The following is a 26,649-nucleotide window of genomic DNA, read 5'->3' as shown; positions in this document are numbered from 1 at the left end:
TGTTCTCAAAACTTCTATAAGACAGACAATCTTTGCCTGCATTCAGACTGTAGCTGAGTGTCTGCTATAACACTGCTAGTACTTTAGTTTGATTGATTCACATTTTGGCATGAAAACACTCAAATCACATTTCAAATTTGGGATTTTATTCTTATAGTTTTGATTCAGTGATGGCACATCAAGGAATGAACCAAACACTTCCAGATGGTGCCGCCTGAAGTCTCATCCACACTCTTGCTGCTCCAGCTCACAAATGAGCTAGAGCAGGGCTCAGGATTTAATGCTGTTTTACGTTCATAGTTTAATACATGCTGACTATCGGGATTATTTAAATTTCTCAAGGATTCTAATCAAAAGCTGGTATGCATTTAACCAGAATGTTAACATGCCGGCTAAAGTTTGATGAATACGATCAAGGATCAAAGGAGAGTCATTTTGTACTTGTACTTTGTATTTTTGTACTGTATAATTTTAGTTTAGTTTTGTTGACCAATCCAACCATCCCAACCTCGTCCTACTGTCTGGCTCTGACGTCACGTTTCCTTCTTTTCTCTCCACATACAAGAGTTCCTGTGGCCACTAGAGGTCTTTGTTACTTAAACGTAAACAGGATTTTTTGGGCATTTTCTGAAACAGCTGATGCTGTTGTTTTTCTTGGGAGGACAGTCTCTCTTTATTCGCCTAAATAAATGCCAGTCTGACCACCAGTTACCTTTGTGAGTACTAGGAGTGCAATGCAAAGCGACTATCTGTATTTGTATCTGTTTATGTCACAAAAATATCGGAAGTATGCGTGGCGAGTCGGAAGCTGATTTGCCTAATGTGTTTCATTTTCTGCATTAAATTGTTTTATACTGCCTTTAAAAAAGGAGACGGTGCACGCAGTGGCAGGAGGTCCAGATTAAACTATATTTAGTTTGAAATGTCCATTAATGAATGAGAAAGCTATTGACGAAAATTTGAAAAACTGCCTTGGCCCATTAGCATGCACTTTTAAGAAGGTCCCTAACTTTAGCTCCTCAGCTTCCTGTCTCCTGTCGAGTCGCACACAGTGTCAGACTTCAACATCTGATCATGATGTAAAAATAACATCTGTAGTCAAATCTATATTACTGCAATGTTTTTCGGATCAGTTCAGAGCGCATTATCTGTGCATATTCGAATAATGTATTGATATTCGGGTACACCCCTAGTGAGTACAGCGTTATTGTAAGTGATAGAAGTGATGGCCAGAACAACGAAAATAAAACTTAAGATAAGCTGTAGTTTTCCTGTAAAAGTGCCTAAAAGTCCATTCTGTGTTTTAAATAAATATGTCTTACATATTCAGTTATGGTCATCGATGCTACTGTCTGCAGTCCCTGTGAGCTGCTCCTTCTCATTATATCGTTATTTTCTTTCTCTGCTCTTTCCGTTTCATAACTCACTAGTTTACCTAAAGGCTCTGAGAGATGGGCCTGAAAGCTAAAATTAGACTAAAAGAAAGCTGCATGAGGCATTTGATTAGAGCTACTGCTTATAAAGACAACAGGGTCAAGAGGTCTTCATTTCTTTTATTTTACTGGAATGTGTCAGTGGTGCTTACTTCACAGTGATATATTTATAAAGAAAAACTGTTTGTAGCATTTTTAAGAAATGACAATGAGTTCCATGCTTTTCCTGTAGTTATGCATATACATGAATCTTCATTTGTCTACCTCCCATATGAGAATGACGGAGGGATTAAACGACAGAATTGGTGTGAAACCATAAAAGCAGCACATGCACCCTGCTGTTCCTGCCATCTTTGAAAAATCCCTTATATTGGCTGGAATAAAGGGACAGTCAGGAACGTTTACAGGGGTTCTCAAAGTCAGTGCTGATGCCTGGATACCTTTAAGGAAGAGATCAAATGGGAAAGCATGTGCTTGTGTTCTGAAAATGAATGCTTCAAGTGCTTTTGTCATTCTGTAGCATATCCTCTTGGGTGTTTGAACTTCCCTGTGTGGGACACTTCTTCCCTGATGCATCACAACTTCTCCTACAACAGAGATAGAGGAGAGGTTAAACTTCTAAACTGTTTAGTTGAATAAAGAGTTGCAGATGGCCTGTGTATTTTAACGCTGAAGCAGATGTCATTGGGAGAAAAAAGCACTTCTGTAGGGACAATAGCACCTTAAGAGGAGAAAAGTCTCTACAGACTTGCTGTACGTGTTTGCTTTCAACTCGTAACTGAAGAAAGGAAAGCACTCAGTCTGCGGAGAGTGCAGGAAGTTTTGGGACACTGATTAGCTGCTGAGATACATGGAGTTAGCTGCCTTTCCACTGAAATCCTGCAGACTGCCCACAGCCTCAGCTCCCACGGGCCTCTGGATCTCATAAGATATATCCTGAGAACATGCCACAAGTTGGTTCCCTCACTTCCACCACCACAACCAGTTCTGGGGACTAGTTCCATACTTTGGAAGTTAAAAGAGAACGTCTTTTCTCAGTAGAGGCCTCACTCAACCAAATGTTTTATCCATACCTTCTTTAGCATCAATGTTTTTGTAGTTCTGAACCAACTCAAATCTAGCACATACTGTACAATCCCAGGTGATGATTAACCAATCAGATGTGTTCAAAGAACAGCTAGGAGGCTTAACCATTTTGGAATCAGCACTTGCTCCTCCCTGTAAAAATGAGAATATTTGCTGGCAGTTGTGCCAGTGCAGATCAGGGCCTAGGGCCAGATGGCATCCAGGCATGGATGCTTAAGCTCTGCACCATGGAGCTCTCTTAGGACTGCCTCAGGGGGAAAAAGTATTTATATTATAAAAACATCCACTATCAAGAACCCCTCAGAATTAACTGTGAAAACGCCACACAGTCATCCTTCCAGTTGTCGGACCATAACTGGACCCATACTGTTTCATTTCTAAAGGGTTCAATATGCTACAAAGTGTCGTCCGAACACGTCTACAGGCAAAATGTTTTGCACTTGGCCACACTGGTGTTGCACTCAGTTGTACACAAACACACACACACACACACACACACACACACACAGCTTAGAGAAAAGTTCAACTCATGTCTACTGTCTCACTGCTGATGCAGTGAAGTGCCTCCTAGCTTCAACAACCTGGATTCTCCAGCTACCTGCAGCATAATCCTCAAAAGGATGAGATTCTTCATATCCTAACTGCTCTGGAAACACCTCGGGATCCTCCAGAAAGAGCTGAGGGTGGTGGCTGCGGAGAAGGACATCTGGGCTACCGTGCCTAGCCTGCTGCCACTGTGATCGAGACATGGCTAATAGTGCATGGAGTTCTGTATAGTGCTGAAACTAATTTTAAACAAATTCAATTCTTTTGTTTTAATGTGAAATAAATGCTAAAAAAGCAACAATGCAAGAGCATGCATATCTGTCTTCCACAGTGCCTTTTTGATACGCCACTAGGGGGCACCAAAGTCAAGAATTTTCTAGTACTACAGATGGTTTAAAAAACGTATTTGCATTTTAAAGAATCATACTTCCAAAGCAAAATTTTTAGCCATGCTAGCACCCACCACTTTGGTCCAGACTGAAACATTTCTACAACTACTCGATGGAATGACATGCGATACAGTGATAGTTATGGTCCCCAGAGGACGAATCCTGATCCCCCAACTTTTCATTTAGTGCCACCTTTAGGTTGGCATGTGGTTTTGAGTGAAATGTCTCGACAACTATTGTAAGGATTGCCATAAAATTTGGTACACATATTTACGGCCCCCTCAGCATAAATTCCATAAATTCATTTTAGTGACCGCCTGACTTTTTATGCAGTAGCACCATCAGGCCAAAATTTCAATTCGACCAATATTCCTTTTATGAATAAATACCTGCAAAACTACTGACATTCCCTGTTTTATTACTCTTGTATTGGTACACACTGGTTTTGTTCTTTGTAACTGGGCTAACACACAAACATACAAATGTAGTTGTCAGTTAAACCTGGCTTGTGTGTTTAAATAACCGCGGTTACCCCAGCGCTGTCATCTGCCCTTTCCCAGCAGAACAAGTAGTTTCATTAAGACATGAGGCCCTGGGAAAGGCTGCTCCATAACCTGGTGCTGAAACACACACTGACATCAAGACTATTGGTTTCCTTTAGGTCAATGTTCAGGGATCTTTACCTTTAACAAGACCGAACCTCATTACTATTGAATTTTATTGCGTGATTCTGTACAAAAGTACATTGCGATTTTAAAGATTTTACAGCCAATCCATAATGTTTTAAATTGTCTCAGATACTCAGTCTTGCCAAGCCAGCCCTGCCAAACTAGAGTGACATATTTTGAGTAATGTATAAAGCTCTCCTCGTAATGTAACACATGGTTGGCACTTTGCCTGGTTCTTGCCTCCAACTCAGCGGACACTCAGACCATTCACACTGACTGAGGACCGCTGGAACGAGGTCCAGATGCAACCCTGGTGTCTTTATACTTTTAACATTGTGTGTGTTCCTGTGTGTGCGCTCCTTGTATACACACATTGGTGATTCCAAGTCAAATTATTTCCAAATCCCAAATTGGAACTACTTTCTACCTAAGAAATAGTCGCAATGAAATCCGTTCACAGTGAGGTCTGTTTATTATCCAGAGGAACTGGGACATCACAGTTTAAAAATGAAAAAAAGAAAAACTTAAGGCCCTGAAAAACTATTTTCTCAATCAACATCTTACAATGAGTGATGGGGTCTTATATGGACACAAAATGTTCTTTCAACATTCAAACAGTTTTTCCACAGAGATGTTCTGTATTTGTGTATTGTCTGTGCTCTTCTGTGTCACTCGTTTGAAATGACCAGTTGGTGGGGGTGGGGATCTTTGGGAATCTCATGATGCAATTCGATTCCAATTCTTGATGTCACGGTTCAAATCAGAATCGACTCTTGACTCAAAATCAATTCTCGATTGAATAAATAGAAAGGGGCTATTTTCAGCCTCTTAATGACTTACATTATCGCTGATGCCATCACGAATAAAAGTCCATACATTTTCTTAGAAATCAAAGAAAAAACATGCTCCTTTTAACTCCAGAACTTGCCTGAGAATCATCACATTTTTAAGTTTTCTTCAAGGTAATCTAATGATAGTAGTCTGTACAGCCATGGGTGCAGTGCAACCAGGAACTGCTAATAGCTAATCTGGCAAACTTTAAATGGTGCCAATTTGCCAAAATGTAAACAAATACAGGCCAAAAAAAAAACGGGACTTAAGTTGTAACCCACAGCATAACTCACTGAATCCATGGCAACATTATACTTACTTATACTTTACATCCTCCAACACATTATGGGAACTGTAGTTCCAAAATTTACAGCATGATTATCCCCCAAATAATCATGAAGAATAATTATAGAGGCTTTAACACTGTGAGTCCCATTTCTGAGGAGCTGCGGTGGCTGCATAACATTTCAGGGGTGGATATCTCAAAACCTGGGCACAAAAAGCTAAAGCTGACTACATAATACGTAAAAGTGTCTGGTGTATCATTAGTTATCAGGAGCTTCCACTAAACGCCAGAACAAAACTCAAAACAACAAAGATGTCCATTTAGAAACTAAAGCAGATGTTCTGTGTTTCCGTGCCCCAGAGCTGGGGACCTCCAATATGGCTGCCTGGGGGTGCATTATGTCATCTGAAAGCCCTTTTTATCATTATGTTTGAATGTCCAATCAACATGTTCTGAATTCACATTTACCACTAACAGTCCATAAATGTAATGGAATTAGTACAATCAGACAGATGTTTTTATGCAGGCATCTCACAACCAGTTTGTCTGCTGCAGCACTTTGATTCATCTGGGATGACACGGGACAGCTATGCAAATCGCACGCATCATTAAGCCGAACACAGACCTAGGATGGCCGATGGGACCGGTCAGGCAGAACCGTTCTGACCCATTGGGTTTCATTTCAAGACTCCAAACTTTACACCATGCATTCCCAAACAGTTTGAGAAAAGGGACACGCAGAATGCCCAGTAAATACTTCTTTGTGGACTTGGTGTTGTGCTGCCTGGAAAAAAGTGATGCAACATGATCATTACATGCTGGTGAAATAACGTGACAAACAACAGCAGCTTTAAGAGGATGTGTTATTGTTTTTCCCAGTAGTTCCTGCTGGATTCTCTCTGGCAGACAGAGGTGTAGCGCTTGAGGCCGGCTCATGTGGATCTGCTGTCCGTATGGGAAGACATCCTTTGTCCTATTTTGTAGACATTCAGTGCTTTTTCAAACAGCCCTCAGGGCTGCATAAAACAATGGTGCGCTCTCAACATTCAGTGTGACTGTTGATTGGGTTGACATTTGCAGAGTTCAAGGGCTACTCATTTGAATAGCTGTTATAATGAAATGATGGGAGAAAAAAAACACACCCAGGCAAAAGCAAACGGTTTTGTTTTTTTGTTTTTTTTTTTACAAATGAGCCAAAATGGCACAGCTTTATGATTTTTCCAGTACAAGATAATACGAGGGCTTTAACAGCTTTTAGTAAATCGATATCACTACTAAGTACTGCTGGTGTTTATCACATGTATTATCTGTAAAGTATAGATTCAAACAATTGGATGAAACTGTTATGATAATATCTGACATTTAGCTTGCATATAGCTGGTCCAAAAGCAATAATACTTTAGTGATCTTTGTTTTAATTCAAGGTAAAGGTCAGAGTCTTGTGACATGATGAACTGTTCCACATTGCAGTAGTGTTGTTTTTCTACAGCCAAACACCTTGCTGAGAGAAGGAACAGCTGACTCTACTCCAGGTGTTTGTTTTTGTTTTTAATGTTTAAAGGCTGGCTTTGTCCTTCACCACAAAGGGAGATGACAACAGAAGTCGTGGACGTTCACTTTACTTGAAGGTCCATTCATCAGCTCACAGCAGGAATGCATCTTCCTGTCAACACAGGGCGATGAATCAGTGGTGTTGCAGCCAGCCTTAAGAGACCACAAGGGTTAAAAAGATGAAGGAACATTTGAGGTAATGTGTAGTTCTTGATTTCAGAGTTTCACAGTCTGCAACTTTTGAGCTGTAATGCCATGACTGAGTTTTTGCTGCAGTGTAGAAGGCTGAAGACACAGGGAGCCAATTTGGAGCAATGCATAATTTGGATGCCTCCTCCGTATCGAGCAACATCCCCTGGAAACCAAGGCTCCCTGCCGAGCGCCTGCTGGTAGCCCATGCATATTTCATGAAATCAGAAGCTGATTAACTGAATGGGTGCGAATAGTTGCATTCAACAAAACAATTACTAATATAAAGAAACATCCTTTTTTAGTTAAAATCCAGGTGGAATAAAGTTTTGCATGTACATAAGGCATGGCCACACACTCCATGACCTCTGCTTTTCAGACATACAAAATGCCTTAAACTTGTTTTATAACATGATACACAGACATGGGCAAAAATAAGCCACCGATTCCCCCACCTTCTACTTTACCTATAGCCCCAAAACCAACCAATATTCCTATGCTGGAATGTCAGTTGTCGGTTTTTCTATTTTTCTCCGGGTAGGGTCCCTTTTCTTTCTCTTTTCCCGTCTCGCTCAGATTTGACCGATTTAACCAACTTTTTACCAACTTTTAGCCAAACAAAACAAAAGGTAAGCAGGTTACTGTTAACCAACTCATTATGGTGTCACTGGTGTGGTTAAACTAGTGTGTAGTCAGGTTAACACACGGGGGCAGTGGCCACAGTACTGGCTATTGATTACTTTAGTGGGTTTACTTGTTGTCTTTTTACCAGAAATAATTGCTTGACTAATGTTTCACATCATCTATTATTTCATATTGTACTTTCCACCCCCACATGCTGGTAATAACTGTATGTGTTTATCGTTGCACATGCTAAGCTAACCTCTGTATCTCCTCACAACAAAAACGTTCTACTTCACTGGGCTCTGTACATCAAATGCACCTGTAAAGACAAACGTAAAACAGAGTGTTTAGGCATAAATACTAACTATATAGATGTACAGTAAATAATGTTAGCAGTGTTTACCCGAGGAAAACGGCAGCAGGATCCTCATAACATGGCCGTGTAAATGTCACAAAATCATCGTCAAACACAGCTTGATGTGCCTTCACGGATTCCCTATACAGTATTTAGCTATTATAGTAAAAAGTATGAGCACTGGTATATGTAATTCCAAAAGTTGTAAAGAAAGCAAAGGAAATTTATATAATAGACGTGGAGGGCGGGAGTGGATGAACCCGGTAAAGAGCAACCGCCCGTACAGGACGCTCTAAGAAGTAAAGTGAACGCACACGAGGCAGGGATCATTTCATTGGTCTACACTACACCTGCCATTCTGTTGGTTGGGTGATTCTGACACAAGAAATCAGAGAAATCTGAGAGCAGACGTTTCGCGGGCGCACAGAAGCAGCCTGAGCGCGAGGAGAAGGGCCGGAGCTGGAGCGCAGGAAATCTGTGCAAGCAACAACATATCTGAGAGCAAGCACACAGTTTGAGCAGAGGCAGAGCAAATCTAAGTGCAAGCAGGGGCTGTCTGAGTGCGAGGGCGGGGTTTTGATGGACAGCAATTCAAAATTTGAACTGAAATCAATAAGTCATGCACTCAAATTAAAAGAACACGCTCTTGAATAAAGATAGGAAACTAATCCCATAACTTGATATCACATGAAGTTGTTAAGGTGAACCTTTTTGCAAACATGTGCTTATTTCCACACCGAGCAACATTAGCATTCATTTGGAGTCGTGTTTTCGGTCCGCCTGATGAATGTAAGTCCAACGTTCTGTTTTAACTCTGGTTTTGGTCTCCACCAACTCCTGAGGGAAATATCTGGCTCTTCAGCTGCTAAATATTCCACTATGTTCACCAGCTAGTTGCTAACTTTGTTGGTCTGCCGTTTGGTGCTGGGCAGGTAGCGTACAATACAATGAGCTAAAAGAAAGGGAAAATAATCCCATATCAAGTCAGATGTTGCATTTTCATCTTATTATGGAGCTCCTTCGCACCAAGTGGACACAAAGATCAATTAATGCAGCTTTAAAGCAGCACTCATTTATTTTATTTTTTTGCCACTCGGGGGCAGAACTCCACAACGTTTTGACATATTATGGCCATATATGGCTAAAGGGTTAGCAAAAGACAAGGAGCAACATTAGCATCATCATGTTTCTATCAACCTGATGAGTGTAAGTCCAATATTGACTCTTCTTTTAACTTTGATCCCCATGAGATCCTGAGAAAAACCTGTTTCTTTAGCTGCTAGATGCTCCACTATGTTTCGCAGCTAGTCGCTAACTCTGTCCGTAAAGTTGCGAGCTATAAAATCATAAAAAAATGCAAAAAAGTTCCATATAGCTGAGGGGAACTACAGTCTGATGATAATTCTCTGTATGTTCATCATACAAGTGACATCTTACACATTACACATAGTAATTTGATCCATGGTTTATATAAAAATATTGATTAGCGCAGCTTTAAGCACTTTGCCAATACACTTCCAGTGAATGTGGACTATAATGGTTTCCATATAATGCACCTCACAAAATATGAATACTGTATAGCTTCCTTTTATGTTGTTGCATGCATGACCACACAAACCACAATAATTATCTTAATATTTATTCACGTTTTGACTATTTTGTTTAACTCCATACAGACACACACACCAATCGGCCAGTTTTAATCTTGCCCTAAATGCTGAATTCCCTTCTCACTTGTTCATTCCTCAGTATCAACAACATGCTATTAATCTCAGTCAGTACATGGAGGATAAAAATCTCTAGCATCCTGTTGCCTGGCACAGGCAGCAGTCAGAGCCTGTCAAAGCCCCACTCTTTGCTCACTCTGCGCCGTCCAAACATACTGTGCTGCCAAACAAGACACGTCAGCCAGTGACTACGATAAGCTGACACACTGACAAATACAGATGAGGAATTATGACCCTTGTTTGCCCAATTTGGCAAGTTTTATTCAGCCAAATAGGTTCAGATTTGGTTTTGTGAGTTACTGTTTTTAATTAATCTAAGTGGAAAGTTTCATTCCATTTTGTACAACACACACAACAGCCTGAGGGCAAATGGTGATCAAGGCATTAAGCTTTTGTTTATCCGCCCAGGTAGTGGTTTTGATTTAACTTGAGCCTTAATGCTGGTGCAGCCCATTCTCAGATAGAGATTAAATATGTCTGCAAATACAGATGGAACACAGCATGGGTTAGGTCTATGTAGGGTTCACCTGAGTCTTTTAAAGTCTTGATTTCAGAACATATTATTCTTATAAAACAGTCCACTGGCAGTGTGCTTTACATTTGCTTTTAAAAAGGGACCTTGGTTACCTGACCCAGTGTTGACAGAATCAGCGACACAGGGCAGGGCGGCTCTGTCCCCGACAGTGCCGGGCTAATGGAGATTCCAGAGCACGACACCACCCACTTCCTCAGATAACCCTGCAGACTGAGGCCCATGTGAAGGTCCTCTTCAAGCCTATGGAGCAGTGCACTAGAGGCAAAATTTTCTATTTTTGCAGAAGTAGATATGTTTCTGTGCTGTTGGTAGAAATAATCAGTGATGCTGCATTGATGATGCTTTGACCAGGCACTCACATCTCCTGTATAGTATAAACTGCAGAGGATATACATTCAGACATCAGTGTCCTGTGTTCTGCAGGAAATATGAATTTGCAGTTGAGCTGGTGCCAGAAGTTAATTGCTGCACATATCATAGTTGTAAAACAAAGAGGCAGATATTTCCAAACTTTTTAGTCTCCCAGTCAGTCAATGATGGGAAAAAATGTTTCCAGAATATTCTATTTATACTTTCAATACACATTACCATCTGAATATAGTTAGTCTGGAAGTAATTTCATGCATTTATTCACCAAAACGTTTAGCCAACAACACGCTGACTGAATCAAGAACATTCCAGAAATTAAATATCTTCATTGCGTTTTACTGTAGTTTATCCCCCCCCCCCACAATTAAATAGTGTCATTCAAGGACAAACCAAAATTCATAAGTTGAGACATCAGCAGAGTTGTGCATCGCATTACCTAAACAGTGTCTTATTAAAAAAGCACAGTTGTGATACATATGTAACAGACGGGATGTGCAGATCATTTGCATGATAATCATTTCAGTTGCAGCCAAACAGGATATTGGTGGCCTGTGTGTGAACTGCTCAGCAGATGGAGTTGGTATGTTGTATGTGACCAGCCCTGTATAATGAGGGGCTTGCATCATTAGGTGGCTAATGTGCCCTATCCTGTCTTTTGTGTGTGGTTCTGGCAAAAGGTCTGTATTTACAGTCCAAAAACAAGCAAAACAAGAATATATTGGAGCATAAGTAGACGATAGCTAGTTAGTCCCCTAATCACAGGAGGCACACAAACACATTACATGACAGGACAAAGAGATGTTATGTGTATTGCAATAAAAGGTCTCAGTATGCTTCAAACGAAGTGCTTGGTTGGATCCTCAAACAGCATATGACTCCCCCCTCCCCTCTCCCCATAACAGACGATCAGACAATCGTGGCCACTTCACAGCCTTTGAACAAGCGTACAGAGATGAGAGAGTAAGCAGGATTTGAAATTCTCTCTCAAGCTCTCTTGTTTCAACTGGAAACAAAAGTTATCTTAAGATTATTCCATTTTCCTGTGGACTGACACCCACCCCGAGCAGTCTTTATATAGGTACAATATGTGTCGCTCACATGTTATAATGTTATATACAGTGATACTAAATAGCTTGCAGCCAATTTCCAAGTGGAACTCAAAAATGGCCCCAGACATGTTGTCAAAGCCATTTTGAGGCCCCCGCCAAGCCTCTCTTCAATAAACCATACAACAGGGACACCAGTGAGTTTTGAGCCAGGTGCTCCCCAGTGACCCCACTCATGAAGCCTGATTCCCTGAGGCCTCCCCAGCTATTCCAAAGCCTTGTCTGCGTCTGACGGCTTTCCCCGGAGATCACACTGGGATTCCACAAATCGCACCCATTTGTTGTAGTGTCCCACTCGGTGTTTTATAGCAGAGCTGAGCCTGATCCTGTTATGCGCATGCAAAATCCAAGTTTGTTCACTACACCATGGCAACCCTCCTCTGATCTTGTTATCCTACACTGTGTCATCTGTGCGACTTCAGACAAAACTGCACTTAGTGCTGTCACAGACAAGTCTATTTTTATATGTGAAAAATAAGGCAGCTGGCCCACAGTGCAGTAGATAAAAACTGTAGGCCTACAAGCAAGTTTTGACATGTTCTTCCACGGACCCAGCCCTGAACACTGAATGTGCATGAGTCCTCTCTATTGTTCTACCTCATCTCTCATCTCTAGCTGAAAGTCGGCCCACTCCCCTGGCAGTGGTCTTATCTGTGATAAGAGCTGATCTGTTGATCACAGCACCGAGCACCACTTCACCCCAGGCCCTGACAGCTCCTCATTAGGACCTTTATGTGGGCTGCTGGGAGGGGTCCAGACTGCTGATTGGGTCACTGCGCTCCAACATGATGAGTGAGTCTATTCAAACATCTAGCATGCCACATTTTATTCCAAACACTAACACTCCCTACACTCTTTGAACTCAGACGTCCTCTGGAGGTGCCGTGTTGGGCAAAATTTACGATGCCCTCTAAAGGGGCTGCTTTAAATAAAGGAAGGGGTGTTGTGAAAGTGAGACATAAGATTGGTCTCAAGTCGTAAAGTTATTTAGCCTTCTGCCATTTGCTGTTGCAGGGTCATGCTCCCTACAAAAGGTGAAAATATATTAAAATGACTGAGGATGAATTATTTCTTTACCACATGTGAATTCAAAGACACGCTCACTTGAATGACATGCATCTTTATCAGCATGGGATCCAACAGGCAATTAAAAACAGGCCTGTATTTGAGGAGATTTGTTCTTCTGTGAGTAGTTGAGATGTCTATGGCCTTGTGTCATGCATGGACTGCAACTGGCAGGAGACATGAGTAATGATGTGAGCAGCTATTGTTTAGCCAAGGTTACGGCCTTCAATTTAAGAGGTACATGCAAGATCCTTAAAAACACAGCAGGGGCCAGCAGCTAAAGTTTCTCTGGGGGCCAACAACATGGCTCAAAAGGAACTATAGCAGAGTGCAGCAGCACACTAACTCTGGTTATACAGTCTGACTTGTTACTACAATAAGCTAAATATGAGAGGACAAATAGAGTGGAATAAGAACCTCAACCCAGTTTATCTTCCTTTTGGGGCTGATGTAAACCTTACGAGTTCAAAGCAGTTGACCACAGTGGTGTATGTGGAATTTTAAGAAAAAGATTTTTACACACAAAAGTCATGCTTTATGCTTATGTAGTGCCATACTCTGTGGACAGATATGAGATATATATAAGTCTCAGCAAGAAAGAGACAAGGCATATTTAGCAAAATGTCAAACTATCCTTTAATCTGTTTGAGTAGCTTGCATCTACAATCAAGCATTAGCAGCTGTATTTTTTTGGAATCCAGCTTGTTGCCATAGGCAAAATGTTGTGAATGACACTGTGAATGCAATTCTTGTCTTCTTCTCTTTTTTTTTTTTTCTTTACATGTTACATTTTTAATAACTTCTGTCCATGAGCCAAAGCTCACCAGGTCAAATGAATCTCCCTTTACCTGCATTCTGTGGGCCGGTCCTAGATCTCCTCCGGACTCTCCAGCAGGGGAAACTTTTCGTACCTCCCCCTCCTCCTCCGCCCGCCCGCCCGGTCCGAGCAGCGCTGCGACGGTCAAAAGGTTCAGACTCGCGGCGCTCAGAGGACCGGCAGCCGGCGGCTCTCCAGCCCATCAGCCCGTACATGACAAGGTAACACAAACCGGCACCTACAAAGTGCTTTACTTGTTGTGTGTCCGCGACTTTTTACTTCGCCTGCCTAAAACATTCAGTTTAATGCATGGAGGTTGTGGTAGGAACTTTGCTCAATACGGATTAGCCTACTTTAAACACAAACCAGAAACCAAAAACCCCGCTAGTTTCATTGGGGAACTGGAATTCTACTTTGTAGCTACTTCCTTTAAACTACAATCTTGCAACGAGTGGTTAAATCGGATTCCTTTCCCACTTATCGGTGGACAGAGATGACAGTCTGCAGTGCAGTTTGTGCACAAGACTTTGACTGAAGAACATACCAAGTCTCTAGTTGTTGTTTTTTTTGTCTTATCTATTGTAAATTATTGCAATTAATTATTTAAAGACTAGATTTTTTATGTTGCTAATTGCATACAGGTGTGACACATGCTCCACAAGAAAACTTCAATAGATGTATTCAAAGTTTTTGTAATATCTGTATTGCAAACAATCATGACTTAAGAGATTTTAACTTAGTTAATTGTATCTTTAATACACCACTGTATTAATCTCCCTGCATGTATTCCAGAGTAAGTTATATAGTCAGAGGTGCATAGCATCTTTCTGAGAAGCTGTCCTATCACAGTTGTTTTTCATAAGTGAGGTTTTAAAAGAATGGTCAGATTTGTGTGCATGTAGGCAGCGCTGCATTGCATCAGGGACTGTTTAGAGATCAGCAGAGTGGGTGTGCAGGAACAGAGAAAACAGAGGAATCCCCCATCCCTCACTGCTCTGGGAAACACCAGGCTGCGTCGATTACTCAGTTTGCATTCTTTTGCTGCCTTGCCAACTTTTATTATGTCTAGTACAGTAACACTGGATGTCACTTCCACTGACAGAATTGCTGTGATCCCCACTTCTCAGGCTAGAAATAAGCTCAGATCAGTGACAGAAGGGCTTTGGGGTGGGCTGGGGCTAGCTATCCCCCCAGGGAGGCTGTCACAGGAGCTCCAGCTCTGAAAGTTTAGAGCAAGAAATGCCAATTAGTCAACCCCTCTTCTTTTTCTCTGCTTCACACTTTCTATTTTGTGGTTCAAATTGCTTGGCATTGACCCTGTAAAATATCAAAACCATACTTTTCATTCGAATGGTCTGGGAAGCTCCAGAACAAATGACTGAACTTCTAACTAAACACAATTGTTTTACGTTTACTTCTTGCCATGCCAAGGAAGTTCAGTTTGCTGGTTTTGAAAACCTGAAACATGGAACGACTGATAACAAACAAAATTAGTGGCTTTGGTTTCTAAATAAAATGCTTTGAAATATTAGTTATTATTTCATAAATAGAACAATTCAACTACACTCCACTGTGTCACAACATTCTTTAAGTGCAAGGTGTCAAGTTATTTATGTGTTTGGATGCTTTTGTATTACATTGCATTGCAAAGGTAACAAAAGCAGTGTATAATATAATACACTTCTGAGTAAAATGTGTGAACCATTCCCGAGCTGTTAAGGCCATCCTCTGGTTCCCTCTTTAAATGTGTTGCTCATGACTCACATCACAGATGACGATGTGAATAACTTTCCTTATTTAGAGCAGCTTTACTGACTTCTGACAGCACCATTTGTGACAAATCAGTGTTGAATTCAGCACTTCATAGATACTTTGAATATCAGCCCAGGGACAGAGCAGTTTGATGTGTGTGTGTGTGTGTGTGTGTTTACTTGTAGAGATGACCTACAGGCTAGCCAGCATCCATTGCCATGGGAAAATATGCTTAGGTGTCGTTGGTGATATATTAGATCTGTCCAAAAGAGAATGTGTAGTTTGTGTAGTTCAGAACAGAACAGCGTGGAGCAGAAGGGATTTGTGTCAAATTTGAGGCATTGATTATATTTTACAAAATTAACAAAAGTCTTCATGAATTTATTTAATGATGATGACTTTGTACTCTGATCTCTACTCAGACAATATACTTTCCATAAAGTGTAATCAATTTCCAACAAACTCAACGGCTAAAGCATTATGAAGTCTCCATGTTCAGCAGTTAGACTTTAGAGTTGATTGCAACACAAGATTGTTATGGCAATTTTTCTTATGGAGATAATCAACGATGTGGTAGAAATGTAAGACTCGGGCAGCTTCCAAGTTTCATCATGATGACAGCCTGCATTATGATTCAGAACACTATACTGCAGCTGATGTTAATGAGGAGTATGTAGTCTTATTGTTAGGACAACTATGAGGTTGTAAAAATTGGACTCTTGTGAGCTCAACTATGAAGCCAGATGCTGGTCTGCTTTCATTTTGAGAACTAAGCCTCTCTCTGCTTGTCTGTCTCTCTTTCTCTAATTTCTTGCAGAGTAGAGGTGGTTCACATGGGCAGAATGTGCCAGAATCCCTGAAGGCAAACTAAAGCCCGTGGACGATACCCGATCTCCTTTGACTGTTGTGTGCACACCTGGTGCCATGGCTGGTCTTGGAATAATTGAAGTAACACTGCTGAGGTGTACATTTCTCTTCCTCTACGTGAGTGTGTGCTTGTGCCAGCGTGACTGCTCTGGTGTGGACTGTCCCCAGCTGGACAACTGTATCGAAGAAGTGCTGGAGAGTGGCGCCTGTTGCGCTTCATGCCTGCAAAAAGGATGCACATGCGAGGGTTACCAATACTATGATTGCATCAATGCTGGATTCAAGAATGGCAAGGTGCCCGAGGGAGACTCTTACTTTGTTGATTATGGCAGCACAGAGTGCTCCTGCCCCGCGGGAGGGGGCCGGATCAGCTGCCACTTCATCAGCTGTCCTGATATTCCTCCAAACTGCATCGAGGTTTCAGAGCCTGCAGACGGCTGCATGCAGTGTGAACGCGTTGGATGCGTCCATGACGGGCAAAAGTACGAGGCTGGACACTCCTTCCACATCGATCCCTGCCGGGTCTGCCACTGCCCCAACGAAGGGGGGAAACTAATGTGCTACCCTGTGCCAGACTGTGACCTGCACAAAGTCCATAAACATATAGCTGCACAAACAGAGGAGGACAGAGCCAGCAGGCACAACAGTTACCGCCACAGGTTTGACAAACAAGGGCGCATAGATCAGTCCTCCACACCGTATAGCCTTCCTCCTAACGGGAATCTTCCTCTCTTCAAATTGTCTCCTTTGGATAAGGAGGAGCCAGAAGAGTATGATTATGGTCCTACAGATTTTCCAGAGACCTACCCTCAATCTCTGGTCTTCCCGACCCAGTCTTCCTCCTCCAACAAGGTCATCTCTGTGTCCCGAGGCTCTGACAGACCTGACAGAACCTCTTCCCTTCAAAGCTTTGACAGACAAAGCAAGCTGGAGCTGAGAGAACGATACAGAGTTCATGACCATCCTGCAGATAGAGAGGAATTGACAGAAAGTCCCCCGAGAGTAGAGCAGAGTACTGTCAGGCCACATATGCACAAGGACGCCACTACTTCTTGGCAGCCTTCACAGGGTGTAACAAGTGTGCAAAGTGTCACATTCAGTGATCTGACTACACAGACAGATTTAGAGAATCCATTGCATGTACTCAAAAGTTTGGATAGTGACATATTTCCACTTAACCGAGGATTGGGGAGTGAGAAACACCCCGAGAATCCACATATGAGTTCAGAGAGTGCAGTTCATCAGAGAAGCTCTGAGACTAAGACGCATCACCAAAATGCATCAGACAGTGTGACACCCAGAGGTTCAAAGAGTCAGATCAACGTTAGTCATCCAGTGAGAGGCACAGACAGTCTAACCAATCAGCAGAGACGATCAGATACAGTGAATTTTCCGCTGTACATGCTGAGAAGCCCAGAGAGCCCACTCCATTCCCAGGCAAGCTCAAATGGTCAAAAAGAATTACAGGGGACAGTTGCGCCGGACAGTGAGGATGGGGTTAATGGAGAGGAGGAGGAAGAAATAGTAACATTTCGTAGTGTCACTGGGCCTGAAGAAAGGGATGTGCCCTACAAGATAAAGTCAGCACAACTGGAGAGAAGCCATGAGGAGGAGTCAGAGAGCAACGATCCAACCAGCAGCTACGAAAAGACCACACCCGAGCCCAGCACCAGCTCCCCCAGGAGACCTGAGTACCTGACAACCCCTATGGTCCATTTTATTACCACCACCCAGCCGCCAGTAAGGTTAAAGCTGGATGAGAGTGAGCCGAGCAGAACGCCAGGTCAGAGGCTGTTTAACCTTCACAGTGAAGACCAGGAAGAGGTGAAGGAAGATCGCCCTGTTTTGCTCATCAAACCTGATGGAGGTAAGTCAAAAGATGCTTTCACAGCACAGACCAACATGCTCAGAATGTAATCCAGTTACCAACGTGAACGGACTATAGATTACTTGATGCATTATCAATTTGAGTGTGAAAAAACTGATGGAAACAGATTTTTCCAATACATTTCTACATTACAGTACCTGCTTCTGCCCCAAAAATAAGGAATAACAAGAGCAGAGGTGTAGGAGAGTGTGTAACCACAACGTGTTTTACTTTTTATTAGAGCTAGACCAATAAATTGGCCAGCCATATTAGTTTTTATGTCAGCTGATAAGCAACAAGAAATTGCAATGTAGAAATGCCAAACTAGGTCTTAGGTAATTTAGAAACAGTGTCACCGTTCCATAGTTCGTCCACCCGACAGCACTGACAAGTTGAATTTTTACACAGTAAAATGTTATGCTCAGTATGTATCTTGGTCTTGGTAAGGGATCCATAGCAAGATTGTTGTTTATGTCATGTGTTTAAGTTTAAAAAAAATTACTACAGGCCAATATACCGTTATCAGATTTCCAAAACTCCCAAATATATAATATATTTTGGCCACTAGGGGACAGTGGAACAAGCTGAAACATTGACATACAGTATAATGTTCATATGGCTAATGTTTTAGCTAACAGTTGCTTATTTACACATCCAGACTTGAAGCTGCTTTAGCATTCATTTATAGTTGTGTTTCTGGCCACCTGATGAATGTAAGTCCGGTATCTACTAGGCCTGTCGCAATTATTACATGATGATTATTTGAGCAGATCACGATCATTTTGCACAATCGTTAGATTCCACAATCAAGGGAATTTTAAGCCAGTGTTCGAAATGTCGCGTTCCCATCAGCTTGGGGCAAACAAAATGTCTACCTGAGCACAAGGTTCTAATGTCAGGAAAAAACATGGAAATAAAAGCTTGGCTGTCTAGAACAGGACTGGGCAAACTTTTTGACTCACGGGCCACAATGGGTTCTAAAATTTGATTGAGGGGCTGGGCCAGAATATATATAGATATCTATATATATCTATATAGATATCTATATCTATATATATCTATATCTATATATCTATATATCTATATATATATCTATATCTATATATCTATATCTATATCTATATATATTTATATCTATATATATCTATATCTATATATATCTATATCTATATATCTATATATATCTATCTATATCTATATCTATATATATATATATCTATATATCTATATATCTATATCTATATATATCTATATATCTATATATCTATATATATATCTATATATCTATATATCTATATATATATATATATATATATATATATATATATATATATATATATATATATATATATTTATTACATTAGAGATTTGGCCTGTAACATGTTGCAAAGCATGAATATGCAAGGCTCATTGTACAAATTGTTTTCTAAATGCATTAATTAAATTAATAATTAATTTATTAAATTTCAGTTGAATAAACACGGCAGAAAAACACAAATTCAGTTTCATCAAGTGCCAAAGATCAACAACTTGTTGATCTTTTTTTTTTTTTGCCAGTGCATCAATAAACACAGCAGAAAAACTCAATTTCAGTTTCAGTGGGAACAGTGTTGTTGAACTCCTTGTTTTGCCAGTTCATCAAAATCTGGAGTAAGTTTTGTTGTGACAATTCTCAGGATGGATCCCAGGTGTTGGTCAGTTAACCTGGATCTGTGAGGGGCTTTGTTGATGTTCATGACGCTGAATGTCTGCTCACATACAGTACGTAGGTCGAACCAAACAAAGTCAGCATCTTCTGTGCCGTCTTCCGGAGGTTTGGAAACATGGCTTCGTTAAGTGAAGCATAAAAGTCATTCAGTTTAAGAGAGCTGAACTTCTCCTTTAAGACGGAGTCAGACTGAAGATCGATCAGTTCCAATTGCACTTCTTGTGGTGCGGTTTCATGGTCTTGCGACAGGGGACAGGACACCAGTTGAAGTGACTTTTCAATGTTTTCAAAGTCATTGACGTGACGGCTGAATTCTCCATGCAGGTCATCCAGTAATTTGCTGTATTTCTTTGCGTTTCGCGTCGCCTCTTTCTGCGTGCCAAGTGTGGTGAAATGAGTGAAAGATGTGTTTGCAATTTGTCTGGAGAATAAAGTTAGCTTAGAGTTGAAGGCTGTAACATGTTTGTACATTTCGTGCACAAACTGATCTTTCCCCTGTAGTTTCACATTCAGCTCACAAGTGTGAAAATATGTCCACAGCAAACGCAAAATCACAAAACCAGTTCTTGTTGCTTTGCTCAGGAAATTCGTCAGATTTCCCCACCGACTTCAAAAATGCGCCCATCTCCTCCGTCAATGTAGCGGAAGTGTGCCATCTTTTGGGGAAACGTGGGCATTACAGGGGAAAGGTAAATTGAACAAGGTTTACCCGTACCTATTTTAATATAATTTGGTCACGTTCGGCGAGCCGGATTAATAAGCCCATGTCTGGTCTAGACCTTACTGCTGTTGGGCAGGTTCTTTTGTTTCAGCTCATATGAGACCACATTTCCTGCTTTCCGAAGCTAGATGATGACAGAGAGGTGCCAATAACGGGAAAATGTAAGTGACTTGCATGGTTCCCATCAATCGTCAAATGTAGCTATTGCCATCTTGTGGCACTTGTATGTTTCTACAAAATACAGTTTGGCTGGGTCAAGTAAAGTTGCGGGCCATAAAACCTAAACCATGGCTGAAAGATGCTAAAAGGCTCTGTATAGCTGAGGGGAACTGCAGATGCGTGATAACTGTCTCCATGTATGTCTCTATGACTACACAGTCATCTGAACCACTGTTAATAAACCAAATTTAATTTTGCAGCTCCACTATGCTCACCAGCTAGTGCTTACTTTGCCTTTGGTTTGCTGGTGGACAGGTAGTGTACAGTGGGTTTTGACCTATAAAAAAAAAAAATTGATTAGTGCAGCTTTAATGCTGGAAGATTTTAGACAGTAGTCCTCAATGTACATTCTGATTTTACATTTTTAAATCTCCGATATAAATATAAATCATTTAAAACTCAGTCTTTCAAACATTGTCCTCACAGAACAATGCTCCCTTCCTCTGTCCCACGGAGTGGAGACACTCGCCGGGCCCCAGGTATCTGAAGAGCAACATAAATAGTGAGCTCAGGGTCTGTCTGGAGCACTCCTGTCGTGAACATCCTCCCACAGCAGTCTCAACAGTAAATCCCTCACCCAGCACACAGGGCCTCGCCACGCTTTGACTGCATGTTGCCTCAGACACGGGAGCTTGAGAATCTGGATTTGTTCTTTCTGGCCTCCAGTCTTCAGATACTTTTATTTCAGAGGTGTGTCTGAGATTTATAAGTTTTCATTTAAAAGATTTGGAAACTGTATATTACTGTATTTTTTAGGATCCCGAAGTTTGAGGCGTTTGTGGTGTCCATTAGTGTACGCGGTACTGTGTCGTCTGCTTCTTGGATTTTCTGTTGAAAGAAATTTGAGTTTCCATAAGTGCCACTTTTTTCCTCTCAGTCATACAGTATAGGTGAAATCACTGCTCATGCCAAATATACAGTTTTTATATTTACTTCAAAGAAAGTGGAAAAGTGAAACACTTCTGTTCCTGTACATTTTCTCCACAGCAGCAAATGAAAGAGCACTCATGAAGTGGCTATAGATTGAATCACAGAGTGGATCATATAAACTGATGGTAGAGTGAAGCATAAAGACATTTATTTTGTCCTAAATGCTTGGTCGAAATAGTTTAGCAGGTCATTGCACTTTATGTGGGATAGATTAGTTATTTGATCTGTTGCTGATACATATGAAATGGCTTTTAAAAAAAAGGTGTGTGCAGCACGAGGCAGCAGCAGATCCAGATGTTGGTGCCCTGGAGGGCTTAGATATGCAGAGTCAGACTCAATCCCTGTATTAGTCTACAGTGTATAAAGCACAACAGCAGCAATGCCTGCATAGTATAATGTGATGCAATACAATAATCATTCAATAAACACTGCCTATGTAAATACATTGTATGCATTCATTAAGGTTTCGATTCAAACTCTAGTAGTTTTTGGGGATATAATATTAAAGGCATTTTTATAGTGGAAATAATTAGCCGATTAATTGGTTGGAAAATCAACAGAATATAATATCACTGTTTTGATAATCCAGTAGTTTTTTAAAGTAATTTGTCGAGTAAAAATACCAAACATCTGTTTCAGCTTGTTCCACTGTATTAAATGTGAAGATTCTCTGACTAGGGCCGTAACTAACGATTATTTTCGTTATTGATTAACCTGACGACTATTGTCCCAAATAATCGATTAATCATTTTGTCTATAAGATGTCAGAAAACAGTGACAAATGTCCATTACATAAATGATAAATTCCCAGAGTCCAAGGTGATGCCTTTAAATTGCTTGATTTGTTCAACCAACACTCCAAAAAACAAACAAACAAACCACTCAGTTAACTATCATATGACAATGAAAAGCAGCAAATCCTCACATCTGAGCAGCTGGAACAAGTTTGGCATTTTTGTTTGAAAAATTATTCAGTTATCAAAATAGTTGCTGATTAATTGTTGATTGACTAATTGATTAATCGACTAATTGTGTCATCCCTGTTTCTGACCGTACATTGGTAACTTATTCTGAAAAATGTCAATAACTAAATGATTATGAAACTCCTTAATAAGCTGCCCCCTATGGGCCGTGACAGCCATACACTGTTTGAAAGCCTCATGATTCTATGAGACACGTCTGCTGAAGTGAGGATGACACAAACAAATACACTCCAAGCAAGCAGGTAGGATAAAGAGAAGTTTACTCAAGGGGATGAAGAGGGGCATGACAGGCAACAGGTCAAAACACAGGAACAGGCAACAAAAAGGCAGGAACAGATCAGGTGCAGGTTTAGGTTCAAACAGCTAGAAAGCAAAGGCATAAGCAGCACTGACAGTATGGCAACTGAGCGGGGGGAAGGGGCTGGTATAAATACTGACAGGTAACTGGGGAATGAGGAACAGGTGAGGAGGTGCATGTAGGGGTCAGGTGAATGGGACCAGTGGAAACGTCTGAGGGCATCTGGTGGACAGGTAAAGAAGGCCTGGAGGCTGGAGGGAGGGACAGAGAGAGCCCAATGTCACTGGGACAACTGTTGCTTATTTTCTAACAGGAGTGCACAAAAAAAAAAAACAGAACAGTAAAATAAAAAAACGAACAAAAAAACATTTTTTCATGTTTGTGCTTTCATAAATTTATAACTAGACTAATGCTGATTTTTTGATAGTAGTTTTGAGAAGAGGAAACTCAACAATCAAACGTAATCAATAGAAACCATTTTAGTTTGGATGTTATTTTTGGGCTTGTGCAAAAACGTGGGTCCTTTTTAAAGGGTTTTAAAATAATCATTAGTTGCAACCCAATACATTTAAGGCCATCATGCAATCTAACACAGCAGCACACACTGTATAGTCTAAACTATGACCACAGAGTTGTATCAACAAATACTAAGCTTTATAAATGTGGGAGTTATTGCAGGACTGTTGCATTGTATAGCTGTTGCTTTACTGTGTGTAAAGCTCTCTACTAACATGACATCATGAGACGTCCACTCAACACTTTTAATCGAAGCACGTGGATGATAAAATGATCCAGCTCTTCATCTATTAGGAGGCTGGTCTTAATCAATTAATCCTTCGATGAGATAATGTAATTACATAATCACTGTGTGCCACGTTTGATTTATTCTCAGGCCATTTGCACATTGATTCATGGTAATAAAGGTGGGACGTGTGCAGTGGAGAGTTTCTTCCTGAAAATGACACATGGCTTGTCCTCTGTAGCATATGCAGGAGGATAATCTGAGGCGGAGATATCTGTTGGTGTGGCAGGGTGCTCTTATTCCAGATAAAGTGCTTCCTCCAGATATATAATGCTCCGGAGTACAGACAGGTGGCTGCTCACAATCTTATGGTGGAGATAGAGGGGAGGGCCAGGCAGGGCCTCTCTCCAGGCTGCTGATAATGAAGTTTATCAGTTCTTCCTCATCGTCTCAGGATAGACGGATAGAACTTGGCAACTCTTCAACATCTGACACAAGTGGCCTGATTTTTTTTTATAAAATTGTCTTTGTGGTAATCTTTTTGATGAAAACGTGCAAGACAAACCTTGCCTCGCACGTTATCTGCTAGAAATACATCTGTTTATGTTTTGGATTTTGTGGGTTTTTTTTCACACAAATGAAAAAAAGGATTTGTTTTGCCTTTATACCTTGGTGTAATATTATGCCATACTCCTATTTGACAATCAGAATGTCACCATTTTAACATTAAAAAACAGAAAATCATTAGTGGTGACATATGCGAAGTAGAACTCTGCCTCTCAAAAAAAAAATCTGCCTTAAATCGATTAGTTGATGGACAGAAAATTTAATCGGCAACTTTGATTATCGATTAGTCGTTTAAGTAAAAATGCCAAACATTTGACAGTTCCAGCTTCTCAAACGGGAGAATCGGCTGCTTTGTCTTACAATATAGTAAATTAAATATCTTATATGATATATGATATATATTTTGGACTGTTGCTTCAACAAAGACATTTGTTGACATTACCTTGAGCTTTTTTTATTGGCATTCATAGGCATTTTTCACCCGTTTCTGATGTTTTATTGACCAAGAGATGAACTGATACAGCAGAGACCTGTTGCACCGGCTGTGTGTATGGAGCTTAATTGGAAGTAGTGTGGGAGTTATACTGTAACATAGTAAAAAACGGGTTGCACTGTTCGTGTTACAACGTAAAGTGAAGATATACACCATCCTCGAGCAGGTGGAAGTCATTGCTTATTAACGGTCATGGCGGATTGGTTAGAAAGATAGTAGGGCCTAATGCTAGGAGAGCCAGAGGAAAGTTTTCTTCAATATTTGCAGCTGGGGCGCATTTCCTGTGACAGACTGCATCCTTTTACATTTAGGATAACGCTGACAGGCATGCTGGGTATTGTGGTGTATAGTTAACAAAATGACCACAATCCGTCCCCCTTGTTAACCTGTACTTTGTCTCGTAGTGGCATTTCACATTGCCGCTTTTAATAATCATCACAATCTCGGAACATATGAGACATACTGGTTTTGATCTTGGGGGGGGGGGTATACCCCCTGCTAAACATTTACAAAATCACCTATTGTGTATAGTTAGTTATTTGGAACAGACAGGGGCAAAAAGTGATTTTATGCTGCATTCACTTGAGATTGTTTACCAGAAAAAAGTTTAGGTGAAGACTTAAGTGATAAAACCTTTTAACAGATAAGTGATCATTTAATTATTAATGACATAATGGACAAGCAAGTGTTGTATTATGTACTTGTTTGCTAGTTACCAGATAACACACATTCATTTTTTCAGTAAAATGTAAAAAAAAAAAAAATAAATAAATCCCAGTTTAGTTCAGGTATTTTTCCTGGGAAAAGATTTTGTCGAGAACACAATGAATCTCTATTCCTTACTCCACGCTCCGTACTCAACCCTTGTCTGAATCTCCTCACCAATTTTCTGTAGATTACACAATCTTTGACTTGTTTGTAGAAAGATTTTTGCAGTGCAGCACTTCACCTGCCCCCTGCCTACAGTGAATTATATAAATGACGCTCAGCCAGTACGGTATCCTAAACGGTCTGTCAGGGTGATAGAGTGGCTGGTCAATCGAACGAGAATGATTCATTTGTCAGGCAGCTGCTTCACACTCTGTCCCTGGGCTCAGGTGAGTCAGTCCTGAAGTGACTTTTCAAATGTTTCTGTGATGATACTGCAATCAGGCACGATGACAACAGCTGTCTGAGATGTTTGTGATTCCCCCAAACTTAATTTCTGGTGTATTGATTGCATTTATTGGAAGAATTAAAAGGGACATTATGTAATTTTCTATAAGCATGTACTGTAACAAGAAACACTACACTAATAAATCTGGCACATTAAATAATGAAAGTACGCTTGCCTATCTAACACTGCAAATAATACAGTTTACAGTATTAATAATGATGGCAGATTCACCACTCGAAACTCATTCATTTTTTAAATAATGTATTAATAATTTCACACACAAGCAGGCTTTTCATTCAGTGACCATAAATGTTACTTTAGCTGGCAGATTTGATCAGCTTTCGTTATCGAGCTAAGTGCATTTAGCTCGATAAGTTGGTAAATAATGCCGTCTCAATTTAAAATGGCAACCCTGCCAAAAGGTCTTACACATGCACTCGGTAGCTACATACATGATATCATGCTAAAGGACTAAAGCTACATGTATAAGTCAGCATCCTCACCAGCTGATGATACATGTAGAGGACATGGTGATTGACGAGATGATTCCAGTCATCGGTCAGAAGCCGCCAGGTCGAATCTCATTTGTCAAACGACTCACTGCACTTTTCCAGCTGTGTCATTGTACACAGAGCAACACAGGATAATAGCATTGCAGACTAGAAACTTTAACAACCTGAGTCTGACCTCACTACAACACTAACTGTAATGGAGATAGAGAGGGTGACAGACGGAGACAGAGTGTAGAGATTAGTTTCTGTTCGCTGCT

At 40.7% G+C, this 26,649-nt stretch overlaps 1 protein-coding gene across 3 annotated transcripts in view; it reads left to right on the top strand.

The window, feature by feature from the left end:
• The first annotated feature begins 13,668 nt into the window (after positions 1–13,668).
• The window catches only part of fbln2 (fibulin 2), a 74,906-nt gene continuing 61,925 nt past the window's right edge, over positions 13,669–26,649 (top strand). Inside the window, exons 1-2 of one of the 3 annotated variants that reach the window (XR_006375243.1) lie at positions 13,669–13,798; positions 16,147–18,063. Coding sequence is in view for 2 of the 3 variants with exons in the window: in XM_044172020.1 (XP_044027955.1) it covers positions 16,254–18,063 (1,810 nt within the window). In the remaining variant the exon portion in view is untranslated. The remainder of the gene's footprint in view (positions 13,799–16,146; positions 18,064–26,649) is intronic. The other 2 variants (XM_044172020.1, XM_044172035.1) reach the window with 2 other exon arrangements.

This window comes from Siniperca chuatsi, linkage group LG2 (genome assembly GCF_020085105.1).
Source record: "Siniperca chuatsi isolate FFG_IHB_CAS linkage group LG2, ASM2008510v1, whole genome shotgun sequence".
Lineage (NCBI taxonomy): Eukaryota > Metazoa > Chordata > Actinopteri > Centrarchiformes > Sinipercidae > Siniperca > Siniperca chuatsi.
Note: the sequence above shows the minus strand (reverse complement) of the source record. Positions and strands in the feature narration are given on the sequence as shown.